This window comes from Neophocaena asiaeorientalis, unplaced genomic scaffold, assembly GCF_003031525.2.
Source record: "Neophocaena asiaeorientalis asiaeorientalis breed wild unplaced genomic scaffold, Neophocaena_asiaeorientalis_V1.1 scaffold82, whole genome shotgun sequence".
NCBI classification, from domain to species: domain Eukaryota; kingdom Metazoa; phylum Chordata; class Mammalia; order Artiodactyla; family Phocoenidae; genus Neophocaena; species Neophocaena asiaeorientalis.
Genome location: NW_020173068.1, coordinates 9,849,026 through 9,869,491, shown reverse-complemented (window position 1 = coordinate 9,869,491; position 20,466 = coordinate 9,849,026). Strand labels below are relative to the sequence as shown.

At 46.1% G+C, this 20,466-nt stretch overlaps 1 protein-coding gene across 1 annotated transcript in view; it reads right to left on the bottom strand.

The window, feature by feature from the left end:
• Positions 1-1,477: 1,477 nt before the first annotated feature.
• The window catches only part of ACTR5 (actin related protein 5), a 19,463-nt gene continuing 474 nt past the window's right edge, over positions 1,478-20,466 (bottom strand). The window contains exons 2-10 of the mRNA XM_024743068.1: positions 20,327-20,464; positions 18,900-19,129; positions 16,822-16,991; positions 13,162-13,379; positions 12,304-12,486; positions 6,591-6,707; positions 5,726-5,865; positions 4,540-4,672; positions 1,478-2,139 (exon numbers count right to left, since the gene is read on the bottom strand). Of these exons, the coding sequence (XP_024598836.1) occupies positions 1,882-2,139; positions 4,540-4,672; positions 5,726-5,865; positions 6,591-6,707; positions 12,304-12,486; positions 13,162-13,379; positions 16,822-16,991; positions 18,900-19,129; positions 20,327-20,464 (1,587 nt within the window). The 3' untranslated portion in view covers positions 1,478-1,881. The remainder of the gene's footprint in view (positions 2,140-4,539; positions 4,673-5,725; positions 5,866-6,590; positions 6,708-12,303; positions 12,487-13,161; positions 13,380-16,821; positions 16,992-18,899; positions 19,130-20,326; positions 20,465-20,466) is intronic.

The window sequence follows — 20,466 nt, the reverse complement described above, 5'->3', positions numbered from 1 at the left end:
GCGGACGAGCTAGTCTCAAATTGTCTTTGTTCACAGATTTAGTCATTCATTTATCTACACAACCAGTTGGTCATTCATTCAAAATCCTGTGAGCCCACAGCACCCTGCAGGCCCAGCACTGGGCTGTGGATACTCCAAGCTGAATAAAACCCTCTTCCTGCTCTTGGGGAATGCTTTACAGTCTATAAGAGACCATCTGGGGCAGAGAAAAAGCTCTCGGTACCATGATGAGTGCTGCTGGTGGTCTGTGTGAGGAAGGGCTGAGAGCTGTCACAGAGGTCACGGCAAGCTCAGTGTGAGGGCTTAGAGATAAAGTGGGAGAGCTCAAGGTCCAGCCTCACTGCAGCCCCAAACCTCCTCAGTGCCAGGCTACGGGCACTCCGACTAGGCCCGGCTTCACACTTCTTGTTGGACTACGCTGTAGCCCAGCTTACCTGTCCACCCAGGGTCCTTCCTCACCAAGGCTGGACTTCCAGGGCAATCCTTCCACCTCATCACTGCTGTTTGGGCTGTTTAAAATGTTGACTGTGGGAGAAAGACCCCTGTCTCCCCAGGCCTACGGCAGTCAGCACAACTCCTCTCCCCAGAAACCTGATATGGAAACCTCTCCCAGGAGGCGGGGCCTGCCTTCTTCCCATCTGTCCTTTCTCGGCAGCTCCCATTTGCTCTCACCATCTCACCGGGCCTCAGGCCCAGCCGTGGATGGCCTGGGGCTCCCCAGCAGGGCCGTGGGGGGCCCTGAGTTGGCCTGGATCTTCCGCTTCCTCCTCCACCACCACTGGCCCTTCCCAGTCTTCGGTGTCGAAGACCCGAGAGCTGGAGATGCAGGTGACGGTCCTTGGTGAACTGCAGCAGCAGACTGGTTCTAAAGTGGCCTCCTCAGAGGGCTGGGCCAGACACCCCCTGGGATTTAAACGTACGGATTCTGTGACAAGGACACTAGCAGCTCCGGAGCCTTCTGGGCTCAAGCACTGGGTATGTTTGAGAGTTAAGATTCTCACCAAGCAATCTCTGTATAAGAGAGGGGTTATCTGTTTATGATGAGGCTGCAAAGGTCCAGGGAATGTGAGGTTGTGGCTAAACTGAAAAGGCTCCACGGCTCACCTTTTCCAGTCTGTTTCTCTCTTCGGAAAGAACTGAAAAGTTAAGCAGCCAACACACTCACAGGAAGAGAAGTTTTAAAAACTGTAGGAAGGCCTCACATCGTGGAAAAGTTTCCAGCAAAGAAAGTACAAACAAGAGTCAGGCCACTAGCCCCACACCTGTCCATTCAGAAGTGGGCACCGGGCAGGCCCTAACGGAGTGACTTCGTACTATCCGGTTCCCCTCTTTGGGCCCCCTTTTCCTTATTTCTAAGCAGAAATAGAAGAAGGAGGGAAATATTTCTAGCCCCTGAGAGTTCGTGGTTGATTGTTCTTAGGATACAAATGTTACCTTTTTACCTGTATGTGAAAGAACTCCATCTGCTGGGCATTCACACAATTTTGGAATAAATTTAGAAGACTATCTACACTGACAATATAACATTTAAAGGATTTTTTTAAAAAAACAAGGCTTTAAAATGTGGTAAGAAGGAAGCCTGTGCAGACTGTACACCTCCGTCCCCCACCCTGTCTTCATTCACTGCTGCGGGAAGTGAAGGCTATGGCTCATCCATGGCTCAGCAAAGACAGCAGGTCACCTAAAGTCCCTTCACCGCCAATGCCCCCAAGACAACACAGTTGCAGAGGGTAACTCCCAGTGGCACTAAACTGTTCTCCCCAGGAGAAATCCATCTTGCAGCCAAATGTTCCCAGCACACTCGGGCTGGACACAGCTGGCAGAGTCACCGTCCTGTCACACTGGCCGACGTGGCCCAAGGTCCCTGCAGGGGCCCGTCTGCTACGCCTGCTCGCCGGCCCTGCCTCCGCTGGCCCCCGAGCCCTTGCCGGATGCCTGGGCTTCTGTGGAGCGCGAAGCCTGCTTGGGCAGGCGGATGGGGACGTACACGTTGGAAGCACAGTGCTCCTTGAGGTAGCCTCCTCCCTTCTCTTCATATTCCTTCCTGGTGATCCAGACGTCCTCGTTGTCCAGGTGGTCCAAGGCCCAGTCGCGAGCACCATACCAGGCGTCCAGCACAGGGTTCGAGGCCAGCTGAACCTGAAACGTGAGCAGAGCAGTCACTGGATGGGCGTCTCCCATCAGGGTCCGAGGACTGAATGTTCAGCAAGGCCAGCTACAGCCCCTACACTTTATCCCCAGAAATACACACGCAGGAGGGCCCCCTTTAATTCCAAGACGGGGCAGGACTACCTCTGCACCCTTCAAGGAGAGCTGAGTGAAATGCTCCAGACTCTTCAAGAAATCACACAAGCATGCAGAGCCCACTGGACACAACCTCAGTGGATACGTGGTTAGCAGCTACTCTACCAACGTCAGATCTGCCGCTCTGGGTGGGAGAGGGACCAGCTGCCCTGCCTCCTGCTCCATGCTGTAGACCACAAGTCGTCAGGTGGAGAGACCTGGAGGGAAGACCTTCCTGGACCTGATCCCCTCTCTGCCAGCAGAGGGAAGCAAAGGCTGATGCGAGGTGGCTCTGGCCATGCGGGCAAGGGAGCCTCAGGGGAAATGAGAGCAGAGAGGCTGACCTGGGCTCTCCGTTATTAGGGGAGCAAGGCCGGGGTCAGCAGCCCTGTGAGTGCCCCTCAACGAGGCTGAGCTGAGCACTGGGCGGACCGCATTCCAGCTCAGATCGGGCCTCCCCTGCTCTGGAGTCGCCTGTCTGACCTCCCACCTCCCTCTTCCCTGCCCCATCCATAGAAGTCCCAGGATGGAATGGTGGTTTTGGAACTTTCTGAAGTAAAGGGCAGGTGGAATCAGCACAGATGGAGGAGGATGAGGGTGAGACTTGCGAGAAGGGACCATCAACAAAATCAGGGCCACAAAAGCCCCGACCGCTCTGGCTTAGAAAGTGTCAGTGACAGAACGAGTGTAAGGCTCTCACTCTACTCCTTGCACCGGGGAAGTGCTCACTGTGATAAACCATGAGGACTACATGTTGAATCCTGTGGGTCCTTCTAGCGAATTGTGGAACCTGGAGAGTTCTTAGGGACCCTCAGCACAGCAGCTGATGTCTGTTTATCACACGCAGGCTCTGTGCTGAGCACCTGACAGGCAAGGCGCGCTGAATGCTGCTAACAGGCACCAGGACGATCCCCTCCGTACTGCGGAGAAAACTGAGGCCTGGCAAAATTCAGTGACGGCAGGGCCAGAGTCAGGACCGAAGCCCAGAGACCACACCCTGAACGCACAACACATCGTGCGGCACAGGGGGCCACAGCCAAGCCCCCAGCAGGACACGGAAGCTCTGCACCATGTGTGCCCTGCACACTCCCCTCCCCCACCCCTCTTCACAGCCATGAGCCCCAGCCACATCCAGCTGCTCACCATTCAACAAGTTCGCGGCCCCCAAGCCCTTGCCCCTGCTAAGCCCTGTCCAGAGTGCTCTCTCCACCTCACAGCCCTCCACACTCTACCTGGCAAACACCTCCTCATCCTCAGAAGACTCACCTCCAAGAAGCCTTCCTAGGTGCCTACGTCTGTATGCCCCTCACACTGTGGGTTATCCCAGCCTATTCATCTGACTGCTGCCCCCTTGGACAGCAAGCTCCTTGGGGCCAGGGCATCTGGTGTCTAGGACATCTCAGCATCCCAAGGTGCATGGTCCGCAACAGGAGCTCTGACCATGTTTCTTGGTGATCAGGAATTTGGTAGATAAATTGTGGGGCATCCACACCATACAGTCATTTTTTTAAGTATTTTAGAAGAATAATGACATGGGAGAAAATGCTCACGACAGGTTAAGAAATTCAGGTTACAAAGCAGTATACACTCAAATGTGCAGAAAATATGTGAAAGAAAGAAAAATCTCCCCAGCAGTCTCCTAGAGAATGCCTTATTCTCAATGTACACTCTTTTGTACTCTCCGAACTTTTACTATATGCAGGCCTTCCTTTGTCAATTAAAACAAAGAAATACGTAAAATACGATTTCCATTCTGCTTTAAAAATTAAACATAGGGTTTCCCTGGTGGCTCAGTGGTTAAAAATCTGCCTGCCAATGCAGGGGACACGGTTTCGATCCCTGGTCCGGGAAGATCCCACATGCCGCGGAGCAACTAAGCCCATCGCCACAACTACTGAAGCCATGCGCCTAGAGCCCATGCTCCGCAACAAGAGAAGCCACTGCAGTGAGAAGCCCACTCACCGCAACGAAGAGCAGCCCCCACTCACTACAACTAGAGAAAGCCCGCAAACAGCAACGAACCCAACACAGCCAAAATTAAATAAATAAATACATAAATAAAAGTAAAAAAAAAAAAAAGAAAATTAAACATAGATTGAAGACCAGAAGGAAAGCCACAAACGTGTTAATAGTGGCTATCTCTGGATGACGGAATTATCAAGTAATTTTTCTCATTTACACTTTACTACTTTTGTAACGAGAAAACAAATAATTAAGGCTATTTTCGAAACAGCTGGTTAAACGGACAATTGGTACCTGAAAGGAAGACTGAAAGGGTCTCATCTCCAACAGCTCCTTCTCGATTCTGACCTTCATCCCAGGATACATCATGTTCCCGCCAGTGAGGAAAACATTCTGAACCAGCAACTCCTGCACATCCTTTGGGTACCTGGGGACAAAAGGATTCCTCTGCTCTAGTCCCTCCAACTTGAATATTGGAAGAGAATCTGGATGTGGAAATGCAAGCTCTCAGTACAAAACAGATAATGTCTATGCAAAAAGTTAAAAAAAAAGCCTTCCATTTTTCATTTGTGTCTTTATAGAATTCCAAATAGCTAGCCAAAACCTTAATTTGAATGGTCAATCCATTTCCTTAGCATGATTAAAATATTATGCCCTTCTAACACGTTTTTCTAAAAAACTGACTTTATTGAGGATTACTTTAAATACATTTGGATGAAGTCTGACAAACTTATATACCCATCAACAGCAGTAACCATTACACAGTAACCATCACCACACCCAAGATACAGAACATTTCTATCACCCCCAGAAGTTCTGCCTCTCCTTTTGAGGACCCATCTCTCCACTTGTGCTTTTTTTTTTTTACTACTAGTTTTCTGATTTGTGTTTGCTCACTTTCCCACCCACTGCTAGACAATACTCAAAGCCACTCTAAGTAGCTGCAATGGCGTTTCTTCCTTGCTAGGTGTAAGTTTCCACCCTGTTTTAACCAATAGCAACCAGAGTACCACAAAATCGTGTTCCCTACTTGTCCAACTTGTATTAGGAAAACTCACACTGCAGGAAAATACCTGTACAAACGGGTGCGGGGGAGGCATGTTCTTGTAGAAATGCAAACTCTTAAATAAATAAAATGCAAGGTGGGGAAAAAAACTAAGTTCTGCACGTTTTTAGGGTGATTTAGAATCACTAGTCTGCAATACTGTGAAGATTTATAGGAAAGCCAATGCACATATATCATGTTGCCCAAATTTTTGAAAGAAACTCTTAAAGCTCCTCAAATCAAGCATTTACACGTTCAGAAATGAATTAAGAGAGCCCTAACTCTGTGCCACGCTTGGTGAGAGAGAAAGAATACCATCTGAGTGCAGCAAGTCAATGAAAAGGAGATGCCCGGCCAACAAATCCACTGTTGAATTCAAAATTCAAGGAAATGGTTCAGGAAAATAGACGTAAAAGAAAGAAGTTTCAGTCTCACCTGTCCAGAATGTACTGGAGGGTCTCAGCTACGCCGGCCTGCTCCTCCCCGATGAGAGACGGCTGGAAGATAATTTCTGGAGCTCGAATTCTTTCTGTCCCAACAAACAGCTGATGATATGCTGCCAAGTTAAACACGGGCTTTAAAAACCCAAGGTTTAGAAGATATTTTTAGGCCATGAGAACAAACATCCCAGTTGCCAGTTTCTTCTAACTGCATTTCTTATGCCAACATAGCTTCTGTCCTTTGTGCCAGAATAACCTCTCCCCAACTCTCTTGATTTGATAATTCAATTTTCTACCTTCTTCAACCTTTGGATAATAAACCGCTACACATCTGCTTCATGAAATGGTCCCTGAGATGCAGGGAAAGAGACTTGGTGAAGAGCAGCTGAGAAAGGCGGGTACTGGAAGACCAAGTGCCTGGCTCAGTCCCCAGTGCCCACAGAGCCGAGAAGGCCTTCTCCCAGGTGTGTCTCAGCCTCACGCCAGTCTACCTGGCTGCCATTGTAATGACAGAAACACAGACCCAAATGAGGATAAAGCATTATGACACTGGCTTAAATGTAAATAAAATCAGTAAAAGCTGGTCTTCGGGTCTAAAGTCCCCAGTTAGTTGCCCAAATGCTTCCACCGAGGAGATTGTTTCTCACAGATTCACGGAGCTTAGTGCTGGAACCCTAAACAATCACCATGGGGGGGCAAAAAACCCTGACTTCGGAAGTTTTCAGTACTGGGACTCGCCCTTCTAGAAAATACAACTGGTATTTTAGGGAAAAGTATTCCTAAAGAAGAAGACTAAACCTGACTGGTCATTTATGTTAAGCTTCAAAGCATAAGCAAGGTGGAGGCTACGGGAGGCCAACCTGGACCGTGGTCACCGGCTTCTCCACTTCGGGCGTTTCCTCCGAAAACAAGGGCTCGAAATCATTGATGTTTTCCACGTCTTCCAGAGATGGTTCAAGCTGCCCCAGGTCAGGGGTCTGAGAAGAGAAGAAACACAAGTGGACAGAACCTGTAATTCAGCGAGCCTTAGTTCTATGAGTTCACTGTCACCAAAAAGAACTGGGATCTTGCCTAACGTCCTAAAAGTACATCCACACATAAAAACTATGAAAAAGTTTCTAAACTGTTAAAAAAAGGAACACACGTGAACACAAGATTAAAAGACTAAAAAGCCAGGGATGAGCTTCGCTCTTATCCCCTACCCTTCCCACTGAGACAAGCCTCATCAACTCCCACCTTCTCTGAAGGCTTCTGAGGGGCAGCTCCAGCCTGGCGCCCCGGGGAGGACTGTCTGCCTGCACCTGTCACACCACCACGCACAGAGCTCTGGGGTAGAGGGTGTGAGAGCTGGTGTCCTACAAAGCAGCTTGGACTACGGGCAAAATCAAGTCAATGTCTCAATAATTAATAAACATATGTGCCAACACTAACAGGCTTAGCAATCAGTCCCCTTGAGGGCAGGTCCACTGGGCTGGGGATGTGACTAAAGGCTCCAAGGCGGCCCAATGCCTCCCATATGTGGAGGCCTGTAGAATAGGCTTTCTTCTTCCATGACAATGACCCTGGGCGGGGCCTAGACATGCCAGCAAGGTTCCCAATTGAGGGTTTAGGACACCTTTAATTTTGACCTGAACAAATGAAGTTGGGAGGGTGGGGGGATAGTTCTGGATGATGTCCTCGGGCATCTGTCATCCTCCCACATGAAAGGCAGATGAGTTGTACCTTCTGGACTCAAAGGGGAGAAGTTTCAGGAAGGAACTCTGTTGCATTCCCTGGAAGGAGGCTCTAACAGTGACAGCTATTGTAGAGAGGACTATCTGATGAGACGGCGTCCTGGGAGGGTTCGAGCAGATTCAACACCAACCACCAAGGTTGCCTGAGAGGAGAGCCCTCCTCACTCTCAGAATCTATGACGAACGTAAATTACCGACACAATTCAGAGTACTTAACTACATTTCCCTAGAACCTACTCATAATCAGCTGCAAAGGTAAAACGCAAAGTCACTCTTAAATAAGGCAAAGCCCCTTGACATATGCTCTCCGGCTCCTCCCTCCCGGGAGCTCCCTCCTGGAAGTCAGTGGCCGTGCTGAGAAGCCCCAAGCGCGTGGAGAGCCGCGTGTGGGTGCTCAGGTCCGTGGAGTCCAGCCTCTGAGTCATCCCAGCCCAGATGCCAGGGAAGTGAAAAAACCCTCCAGAGAGTTCAGTTCCCAATTGTCCAAGTCCTCCCAGCTGAGGTCTCAGAGTCCCCTGCTCCACTCTGTCTGAACTCCTGACCCATCACATTCAGGAGCACATTAACGCGGTTGTTGCCTCACACTGCTAAGTGTGGAGTGTTTTTTATGTAGCAGCAGATACGTGAAACGGGCTTCTGGTGAGGCAGGAGCAGAGAGAGCCCCAGACCACTACCAGGCCATCCCTCTGTCACCGGTCAGCAGGTGTCTTAAACCTCTCATAACACTCTTCCCTTCGACTCCACCCACCCCCTCAGCAGTGGCCTTCCCCAGGCATTCTTCTTTCCCCACTCCCTGTGTGAGTCTAGGTCCTTCCACAGCTGGGTCCTGGACAGTCCTGCCTGGTGTCTCACAGAGACTCCAGAGATGGGGGGCTCAGAACCCAGCTCATCGTCGCCCTAAGCTCGGTCCCCAGCGCCACCTCCCCCTGCTGCCTTTCAACCCAGCCTCAGTGACCGGAGACAATCTAGACCCGGACTGCCCGGGTCTCTGAGCTGCGCTGCTCCTAGCTGTGCAACCTTGGGCACATTTCTTTCCTCGCCTCAATGTCAGTCTCCTTATTCATAAGATGGGAATGAAGACAGTACTTACGGAATTGGGAAAATTAATCAAGATGATACTTGCACAGCGCCCAGCACAGGGTCTGGCACATGTTCTGTGACCATCAGCAACTGCCACTCCTGAACGACACCAGGATCTTTGGCTCCTACCTTGGAAGTGTGTCCTCTCCACCTTCCACCCCAACAGCCACTGACAAACATCAGCTCTCTTCTGGATGACTACACACATTTTAATCCTGTCTTCCCACCTCCAGCCTTGCCTCTCCCTAAAGCCATCATCCTAACTGCTGCCAGTTACTTTCCTAAAATAAAATCTCATCAGATTATTGCCTTGCTCAGCACACTTTGAAGGCTCTGTCTGAAGGATAATATCCGGGCGATGGATAAAGACCTTAATAGGTGGCCATGGCCTCCCTTCCAGCTTCATCTCCCACGCTCTCTGTGCCCGATGTGCTCTGCTCCCCGCACGTGTGCTTCTTTCCATCTAAAATGTCCTTCCTTCCTCATTTGCTATCTGCTGAAATCAAATAATCTTTCAGGGCCCAGCTCAAACACCTCAATCCTTTCTCAAAACTCCTTCTGTATTCCCACACACATCTACCACCACACTTGATAAGTTTTATTACAGCCTGAGTATGGTTCTGTGGCCCTATTTTTTGAGGTACCAAGGAGGAGAGGGATTGCGTCTTAGTCACCTCTGTACCCCTAGTCCCTGGCAACCCTCAAATTTCTCTAGAATAAAGAGGATTGTAGAATGTCTGGGCTTCAAAAGGCTTCTTCAGCTGTGACAAAACTATTATTATCCACCTTCATATCTAGCTATATTCAAAAGCACCTCACCTTAAAAATAAGATAATTTCTAGCTTCACTAAAAATGATAAAAAGATATTTTCCTTATCCCAATTCATATGATTCACAGAAAGGAACAAAGCTGGTAATTTCAATGCCGACAATACGCATCTAAGACAGAACATATTTCTCTGGCATGGCTGGTTTCTCTCCCCCTAGGGTTTGCCAGGGTCTCCACGTGTACTGGGTGGCATGCGGGAACGTAAATATGACTGTTCTCTTGGAACTGAACAGAGCAAGTTTGCCAAAGTCCCTCAGAGAGGATGCAGCATGGTTCCCTGGAACAGCCCAGAGCAGCATAAAAACAAGCAAAGGGCAGCTCTGATCTTGGCTCGTCAGGCCAGAGCACTTTCTGTATTTGGCCCACTGTCTTTTCCAACAAACAAGGGTGCTCGAAAGCTGTGCTCCCGCCTCCCCATCCCCTTACGCTGCGCTCGTAGCGATGCAAAATCAGCATCTTTTAGTTTAAATACTTCATTAGGAGGTATTTTAAAGTATATTAAAAGTATTTAAAATTTTAAAAGTATTCAAAAGGAAGCCTACTCCTTTACAGCATCCTCGTCGAATACCTGCAGAATACCGAGGGCTGGCATGGATTGGTCTGTAGGAAAAAATGGATTTTATTTTTATTTATTTATGTTTTTGGCTGCACCGTGCATCATGTGGGAACTTAGTTCCCCGACCAGGGATCGAACCAATGCCCCTTGCATTGGAAGCATGGCATCTTAACCACTGGGCCGCCAGCGAAGTCCCGAAAAAATGGATCTTAGAAAACACTGGAAGTTAAAAAGTGTAGCTATATTAATCCAGTGCAGCCATTACTGCTTAGATTGCATTTCAATATGAACTGTGGTCCACATAAATCTGTTCTCTCCATTCTAAAAGAACTATATTGTTGGAAAATATAACAAATACTTTTTGAAAGGTAGAACTGGCTGGCCAGTGTCGTGGCCAAATTTATTCCATGAATGTTACTGTAATCGATCTAATCTCTAACAATCACCCTGACCATTAAAGCTTTGGGGACAGATCGATTCATCAAATTTGTTGTACGTAGGGAAACCTTTTAAAGTACAACATTTCAAAATCACCCCAAGCCCAGAGAAATTTGAATATGTTCCCTTAGAGCACAGAACAAAGTAGGGACTTCAGTATCTGCTGAATGAATAAAGAGTGATTGAATCAGGGCACGTAACAAATGCAGAAAAATGAAAAAAGAAAAGGAAGAACTGGTTCCCCGACTGTTTGGGAATCATCTTCAGAGTTGCTTGTTTTTTTCTTTTTAAATCTGAACTCCCCCACGTGCATGTGGCTTAGTGGTCCATCTCTGATATAAAGATGCTGACGTCTTGTGGACATGCTGATAAGCATGATAAAACTGAGTACAGATAAATAAACAACAAAAGCAATGTGGATCTGGATCCTAGGAAACAACAGCTCAAATCTGAAACACAGACCTGAAAAGGAGCAAACTAGAAAAGGCACAGTAATTCTCTGGAAGCTGATCTGGGACGCTGTGCGAGAATAAGATGGTGGTCGGGGCACTTCTACCCTGGATCTCAGTGATCCAGTGCGCTGTGCCGAGGCAGCCTGACTCAGGATCTGCTTCCTCAGTCAGGCGTGCTCATGGCCAGTCACTGTCCTCACGTGGTCTACAGCCTGTCGGAGAGGTGGGGAAGGTGAGGCTGAGGGCAGGAACCGAGAGTCAGCCTCCAGCTGAGACACAGTCACTGCAAAGCAGGCTGCCTGCCGAGCCAAGGACGGCCCTGAGGTCCCTGGTAAGCACCACACTACACCCAGCAGCAAACTGGAGTTTTCCACAAGACTGTTTCTTTCTAAACGTATAGGTAAAGTTGATTTAAAAACAAAAATCAACAGTTGGATTGGCTAATCTTGCCCCACAAGTGTCATAAGGCAATGAACAAGTTCCTTTGTTTTAGCACTCTAGAGATGACAGATTCAGCAACAATGTGTCCACTTATTAACACTTTCGTCCAGTTCTAGAGACAGGAGAGCCAACCAGTGACTTGGGGCCGAGGTATGACCTGCAGGCAGCCCCTTCACCACGCAGGGCCCAGTGCTACGGTATGAATTACCCAGGATCCTATCTCAGCCCCGCCACCTGCCCTTTTGGCCACATCAACACTAACAGCCCACTGGTAGGGAGACAAAAAGGAGAGAGAAGATCAAAGAGTTAGTGTTTAGTAACTAACAAAAGGCTGATCTTAAATCAACCCACAAATATCTTATTGAGCATGGCTATTAGCGGCTGTAAGAAATTCCTAAACTATACATGAAGCATGAGCCCTGTCCTTAGGGAGCATGGAGATGGAAAGGAGGTGAATGAAAGAGCAACCATGATATATTCAATAGAAGATCAGAAGACAGTTAAGGGGGCATATGACTAACTGCCCAGGAACCATCAGAGGGACAGGTTCAGGTTCAAGATGGGCCACACGATAGGCGTGTGTATGTTCTTCCTACTCTACTCGCACACATCCCCTTCCCGGGGGACAGAGCTCTACCGGCTGAAACCCCTTGGCTCAGAACTTCAGTTGGTACAAGGTCAGTGCCATCCCTGCCCCGACCCGTGTACCCGTAGATATCACACACCACTCTGCTCTCTCTCCCCCGAGTCTGGTCACAACCCCTTTGATGTCAGCCTTCTCCAGACACTCCTCCCGCCCTCAGAAAGGGCTGTTCTCTCTACACCAGTGGTCCCCAACCTTTCTGGCACCAGGGACCGGTTTCATGGAAGACAATTTTTCCACGGACGGTGGGGGGATGGTTCCAGTGGTAACGCGAGCTACGGGGAGCGGCAGATGGAGCTTCACCCTCTCGCCCACTGTTCACCTCCTGCTCTGCGGCCCCGGGGTTGGGGACCCCTGCTGTACCCCACCCCGCGGGACCTCCCTCCCGAGGCCCGCAGTACCTCTGGCTTGCTGTCCACCACGTCCACCTCGAGGCTGACTTCTGCTTGAAGGATCTTCTGCTTCGCCTGCTCCACTGCGGCACTGAGCTTCTGTATGTAGGACTGCAGCTCTTCCGGGGAGTCCATGTTCAGCTCTATCAGGGCCTTGTGAAACTGATCCATCTGGCCATCCTCTAGGAGCTCCTGCAAGCCGAGCAGTCACAATCCATCCTCAAAGATGTGCATCGGGGCAATCACGCACGGGAAGGAGAGATGGAACTTAGAAACTGGACAGAGAACGATGGCGGCAGAGGGCTCCCCGAGCTCCCTGAGCCTGCCCCCCCATGGAACCACCCCCTCCCCCACCACCAAAGCTTCACAACGAAGCCCTCCTCCCCAGCTATCTCTGAGCTCCCACGCATCACCATCTCAGCACCACCAGAGCAGGCAAAACTCATCTATGGGGACAGACGTCACAAATGTTAGCTTCTGGGTGAGAAGAGATGGGAAAGTTACTAAGAGGAGGCTGAGGGAGGCTTCTGGGCTGCTGGTAATGCTCTGTTTCTTGACCTGGATACATCACATGTTTCAGTGGTGAAAATTCATTGAGCTGGACACTTAAGACTTGTGCGCCTTGCATCACGTGTGCTACACTTAAACCAAAAGTTAAAAATCAAACAAAGGGGACCACAAGAATAAAATAAATCAACGAGGCCAGGTCCACAGCTCTCAGGTCCTGCTGCTACACCGTCCTCTACACGCACGATCTCTCCATGGATGACCCCCCCCTCAGACCCCTTCTTGACCCCAGGTCAAAAAGATGCATGATGCGTTATATGGAGCAAGGCTGAGGTCCCGCCCTGGGGGGCCTGCTGTCACCTGCACGTAGAGCAGCCGGTCCAGCCGCTCCTGATCCAGCTGCAGCTTCTCCTCCCGCCGCCGCGCATTGAGCTCCTGCAGCCGCCGCAGCTGCTGCTGCCGCCTCTCCTGCTTCTCCTCGGAGGTCAGGGTGCTGCCCAGGAGCTTGCTGGAAAACGGGAGCTGCATCTTGTGGACATTGTTCTCATAGTAATCGGGGCACCGCCATTTCTGCAATTCTTCAACAGAATGATTTTGGAAGTTAGGAAACAGAAACACTAATAGCACTGAGATTAGAAAGTCGGCACCAGGGTTCCAGGTGCGGGTAAGATGGAGGAAGCACACTCCATCCCATCTCTGAAGCCACCCAATCGGCGAAATGCAGCTATAAGACCTGGACATGATGCCAACACACCTGCTCTGAGCGAATTGCTAAATAAAGTTCTTCACACAGAAAGGATACCATCTAGAGCACCAGAAATGAAGGGAAAGCAACAGAAATGATGAAAATCTGATTAAACACAGTAGATTAACCTCCTCTTGAGCTCCTTAAAATACATTGACAATTGGAAGTAAAAACCATGACGTCTGATGGGTTTCCAATGTATGTAGGTGCGACACAGAAGACAAGTCCAACTAAAGGAGGAAGGATAAAGGGGCCTCTGGGGACTTCTCTGGTGTCACAGTGGTTAAGAATCCACCTGCCAATGCAGGGGACATGGGTTCGAGCCCTGGTCCAGGAAGATCCCACATGCTGCAGAACAACTGAGCCCGTGTGCCACAACTACTGAGCCTGTGTTCTGGAGCCCGTGAGCCACAACTACTGAGCTTGCACACCACAACTACTGAAGCCCGCGCACCTAGAGCCCATGCTCCGCAACAGGAGAAGCCATCGCAGTGAGAAGCCCGTGCACCACAATGAAGAGTAGCTCCCGCTCGCAGCAACTAGAGAAAGCCTGCAAGCAGCAACAAAGACCCAACGCAGCCAAAAATAAATAAAATAAATAAGTTAAAAAAAAAAAAGGGGGCCTCTGGCATGCTGACACCTCCATGTTCCACTTGAACTGGTAAAACAGAGATTCTAAGAAGACTGTGAAAAGCCTGTTTACTGTCATCTCTAGAGCAACAGCTAAAAAAACCTACACGAGAAATATACAATGAAAAACACAGTAGACAAATTAAAATGGAATACCAAAAAAAAAATTTCAAATGTTCAAATAACCCAAAGAAGGCAAGAGAGAGCAATAAGAACAACAAAGAGAAGGAATAACAGAAAACAAAAAATCAAATGGTGGACCTAAACCCAAACATAAGAAGAATTAAATTAATTGGAAATGGTCTTAACATATCGATTAAAAGATAGAGACTGACAGAGGGATCTTTTTTTTAAAAAAAAAAGGACCCAACTATTAAGAAACTTACTTTGAATATAATGATACAGGTAGATTAAAAGGTCGGAAAGACACACCAATCAAAAGAAAGTTGGAGTGGCTATGTTAATGTCCAAGCAGACTTCAAAGCAAAGAAAATTGCAAGGGATAAAAAGGGACACTATATAATGGTCAAAGATCAATTGCCAAGAAGAAGTAAGAATCCTAAATGTTCACCTAACAAAAGAGCTCCAGACACTTGAAAGCAAAAACTGACAGAACTGAGAGGAGAAATGGGAAAATTCACAATTATCCCTGGAGATTTCAACACCCTTAATAATCAACATGGCTTGATGGAAAATGAAGAGGAGAATAGAAGAACTGAACAACATCATCAACCAATAGAACCTAAATGGCATCACAGAATACTCCACCCAACAACGGCAGGCTACACATTCTTTGCAAGTGTATATGGAATATTCGCCAAAGCAGCTCGTGCCTGGGTCCTAAAACAAATCTTCACAAGTTTAACTGATACCAGACAACATAAGTTCTTTGACCATAATGAAATTAAACTAGAAATCAACCACAGAAAGATAACAAGGAAGTCTCCAAACACTTGGATATAAAATAATATATTTCTAAATAATCAATGGTTCCAAATAAAAAAGGCTTAGCGAAATTGGAAAATATGTGAACTCAGTAAAAAAGAAAACATAACATACCAAAATCTGTGAAATGCAGATAAAGCACTGCTGAGAGGGAAATTCAAGCTTTAAATGCCTGTATTAAAAAGAAGTTATCGTAATAATCTAAGCTTCTACCTTAAGAAACTAGAAAAAAAGAGCAAAATAAACCTAAAGCAAAAAAGAAGACACCAATGCAATCACCGAAATAGTCCTACTTCTATTAAAGAAACTGAATTCATTCAGAAAAAGAAATCCCCAGGCTCAAATGGTTCTACTGGAGAATTCTATCAAACATTTAAAGAAAAAAATAATATCAATTATTTACACAGTCTTTTCCAGAAAGCAGACGAGAACGCTTTCTAGCTCATTTAATAAGACCAGCATTGCCATGATACCAAAACAAGACAGAGACAGTACAAGAAAAGTATATATTAATATTCCTCATGAATATACACAAAAACCTCATAAAATTTACCAAATTGAATCCAGCAATATATTAAAAAATAATATACATGAATAAGTGGGGTTTATCCCCCCAAATCAAGGTTAGTTCAATATTTGAAAAGCAACCATGATACCCTCCTATATGAAGAGTCCAAAGCACAAACACCATAGGATCATATCAGATGCAGAAAAAGCATTTCACAAAATTCAAAATCCATTCATGATAAAAATGATCAGCAAAACTAGGCACAGAAAGGAACTTCCTCAATTTGATAAAGGATATCTGTAAAAAAACTAGAGGTTAAAAAAAAAAAAAAACTAGAGGTAACATCATATAATTAATATGGAAAGACTAAAGGCTTTCCCCACCACAAGATCAGCAATTAGGAACAAGGCAAAAATGTCCACTCTTACCACTCCTAAAGAAACAAAGGCAAACAGATTGGAAAGGTAGAAATAAAAATGTCCTTATTCCCAGATGACATGTCTACCTAGAAATTCCCAAGGAATCTACAAAAAACTAGAACTAGTAAATTTCACAAGGTCACAGGATACAAGGTAAACATGCAAAAATTAATTGCATTTCTATACAATAGCAATGAGCAACTGAAAACTGAAATGAAAAAAACAAGGAAAGAAATAATTAGGCATAAATCTAATAAAACATGTACAAGTCTATACACTGAAAATTATAAAATGCTGATGAAAGAAATCAATAAAGACCTAGATAAATGGAAAGACATACTATGTTCATGTATTAGAAGCCTCAAGGTAGTAAAAAAAAAATGTCAATTCTCCCCAATCTGGAGTTAACATTATATCTGAATCTACATTTAGAATGTTGTTGTTTTATATACAAACTGATCTACAGATTTAATGTTCTTTCAATCATAATCCCAACAGAACATTTTTGTAGATATGGACAATCTGATCCTAATATTTATATGGAAAGGCAAAGGAACCAGAGTAGCCAAAACAATGTTGAAAAAGAACCTACATATGCAAGTTATCAATTAATTGAAAAAGTCTGTTAGGAAAACAAATACCAAAAAGGGAAGGGAATGCTAAAAAGTACTAAGAGGAAAAAAGTGAGCGAAAGAGTCACCCTGGGAACAATTTAAGGAACACCCCAAAGGTAGACAACATTCAAAAGCTGCAAGCAAACATCCTCTTTGTACCTTCCACATAATCCTCAGCGATGTAGCTGTGCTCGTGCAGGATCTCCTCCATGCGGCTGAGAGTGATGGCTGCCAGGTGCCCAGGATACTTCAGCTGCAGGAGACGCTGGAGGTAGCCAGCTGCTTGGCTTCCTCCCAGGTTGATGCGTTTGCAGTTTTTAGCATCCAACCTACAACCAAGGGATGGAAACAGCACTGAAATTTTTGGCAATGTGGAGGAGAGAATATGGAGCATGTGCACTAGTGTGGAGGATAGTTTGATGTAGACTAATAAGGAAGCAACTGACCAGCTGGGGGAAATAAAACCTAACAGTTGGAAGGAACTTTAAAGTTGCCTTAGTGCAACCTCTTACCCAATGCAGGCATTCCTAGAGCACATCCAAACAGACACATGAACATCTAATTTCTGGCAAGCATCTCGGAAGGACTCATCTGCTCTGGGAAGGGCCTAGAAATATGCATTTTTCCCCAGGAATATGCATTTTGACAAGCTTCCCAAGTCCCTCTAGTGTAGGCCAGAGTTTGAGTACCCCTCCCCTAGACACTCCACTTCTACTTATGCAAACACATTAAGTAATCACATACACATTGGCTTACTGTAATCTCCTAAGAGAACCAGGTCCCTCTGACATGAAGTGAAGGGGAGGAGAACCAGAGTACCTTTATTTTCTCAATATGAGAAAGTTAGAGGAGCAGAGCTCTAGGAACTTGCTGTGTACTAAAATGTCACTGCTATATCACACCTCACCAGCAGATGCCAGCATAGAACATGATATGCCCCAATGTGATCATTTCTTAGCCTTTGGGTAAAATCACTTTCTCTCAATATAACATAACATAAAATAACAATATTATTTTTAATTTCTGCATATTCTGGTTACATAAGATAGAAAACTCTATAGCAGGAGTGTTTGGTAATCTCTAAGAATTACTTTTTTCTTCATAAATTTTTTAAGAACTTCAAGAGAAATTCCCACTATAGGTCTCAATAAATTCAACAGCATTTATTTTCACTTAAATGTTCAGACTGTTTTACAAAGTGCCATCACCTACATTATCTCGTTTCATTCTCAAGGTAACCCTGAGAAATCAGTTTTTCCCAAGTTTATATGTTAGGAAACTAAGTGAAGAAGTTAAGTACCTCAACCTCAGCAGAGCTGCAAACCCAGGCTTTCAATCCCGAAGCCAGGCCTTCTCTCACTACTTACACACCCTCTATCTCTATGCAAAGAGAAACCTTCTCAGGAGAGCATGAGGCTGGCCTAGTCTCTCTCTCTCTCTTTTTTTTTAAATTTTTTATTGAAGTATAGTTAATTTACAGTGTTTCAGGTGTACAGCAAAGTGATTCAGTTATATATACATTCTTTTTCAGTTTCTTTTCCATGATAGATTATTACAAGATATTGAATCCTGTGTGTTTATAGTAAATCCTTGTTGTTTATCTGTTTTATATATAGTAGTGTGCATCTTTTAATCCCAAATTCTCAATTTATCCCTCCCTCCCCGGTCTAGTCTCTTTAACAGACAACGAAAACCCAGCTATAAAACGAGAAGATTTTTAAACATGACAGAAACTACCCTCACCTTTTATAGAACTTGAAAACATCTATTAAGTACCTATTATGTACCAGGTACAGTAGTTAAAAAGAAAGGTCTAAATAATTGTCATTAAATAGCTTTAAATAAAAAAATAAAAAATCTCTTATTAAAAAGTGACTCCAGAACACAACAGTCTAAATTAAATCTATTTAAGTAATTTACTCAGAACATTTTTATTGAGCACCTACTACCAACAGGTACAGTGTTAGCCATCTCACCATTAAGTCAGAACGATAAAGTTCTAGAATTATGGATTTGGACCTCAGGGACCATCTACCCCAACTCGATCCAGGAGGTCACAAAGGATGGACGATGAAGTGACATCTATACTCACACAGTGAGGGAGGTCAGAACTAAGCCCAGAGGCCAGTTCATGGTCCTGTCCTTGCTCTTTCCACTCCACCTTTAAATCAGGTGCCCAATAAACGTTTCCTGAATGCTTCTCAAAACAGTGCCCAAATGCCACAAGTGCAACTCACCTCCCTTCTAAGATGGGTAAAATATGTGTACACTGGTATCCAGATGAAATGATGAGCCCGCTGGAAATCAAGTTCTTTGGCTTATTGTGGTAGAAGCTGAAGAGGCTGTCTATTCCATAGGCAACCGTAGGAATCCCATAGCACTCAAAGAGAAGCTCGGACATCATCTGTCGTGAATACAGTGGGTTGCACACGGCTTCTGTCAAAACTATGGGATGATCGACACAGCCCTACTTGGAAAGAAAAGAGTAAATTGGTAGGTGCTAAGAGAATACTCCTTTTAATGCCTAAAAAGAAACAGAAATCCTTATTGCAAGGGCTCAACTGGCTTTTGGTCTCCAATCAAAACACTGGATCAGAAGCAACTGTAAAACACCCATCTCTCCTAGAAGTTGCTTTGGAAAATATGAAAGTAGGGTCAACTTAAGTCAAGCCCTAGCCAAACTGTCAGCCAATCATCTGGCTCTATCTTCAAAATATCTCCAGAATCCAACTGCTTCTTACCACATCCTCAACTCCTTCCTCATCTAAGTCACCATCATCCCTCACCTCCTAACAGCAACAGCCTTCTAACTGGTCTCCCTGTTTCTACCCTATGACCCCGGCCAGTCCATTCTCCATACAGCAGCTATGGTGATCCTTTTGGAACATAAGTCACGTCCCTTTTTTGTTCAACACCCTGCAACGGCTCCCCATTTCACTCAGCGTAAAAGCCTATAAGGTGTGTGACTTGTCCCCTCATTACCTCTCTGACTTCCTCTTCCACTGACTACTCTTCCCCTCACTCTGGCTGCCCTCAGTTAGGATTAGGGCACACTCCTGCCTCAGGGCCTTTTTATTGGCTGTGCCCTCTCTCCGGAATACTATTCCCTCAGATATTCACAAGGATGGCTCCCTCAATCATCTCCTTTAGTCCTTGCTCAAGCAACACCTTCTTCCCAAGTCCTCCCCCTAACCATCTTATTGAAAACATGTAACGCTCTCCTGTCCTTCTATCATGCCACATAATATACTACTTAATTCTATCGTTTATTGTTTGTTTTTTCATACTAGAGCGACTTTCCACACCAGCTCCATAAGCACAGGAGATTTCGTGTCACGTTCACGGACGTTATTTCAAACACCTAGAAAAGTGCCTGACACAGAGTAGATGCCCAATACATATCTGATAATAAATTAATGTATTAACAAACGAGCCCGAATATGTGCTCCAAGAGAAAAGGGCGTTGTTTTTGCTCACTGCCATACCCCAAGCTCCTAGCACAGGACTTAACACACGTTAGTCGCCTAATATTTGACTGACTGACTAAATCAATGACTAAATGACATTCAGAACTACTGGAGTGACTCTTATCCCTCGGAGAGCGTTGTGAGCGGGGACACGACCTCACCCTTCCCCTCAAGCCTAACCCCACCACGCCCTTCACCTGTGAGGAGACACCCAGATGCTGGAAGCTGTAGTCAAGCAGCAGCTCCTGCAGCTCCAGGTTCACCGGCACGTTGCGGTCGAAGGGCGATCGCAGCATCCAGCGCAGCGGCTCCAGGCTGCCCAGCGCGTTGCCTACCT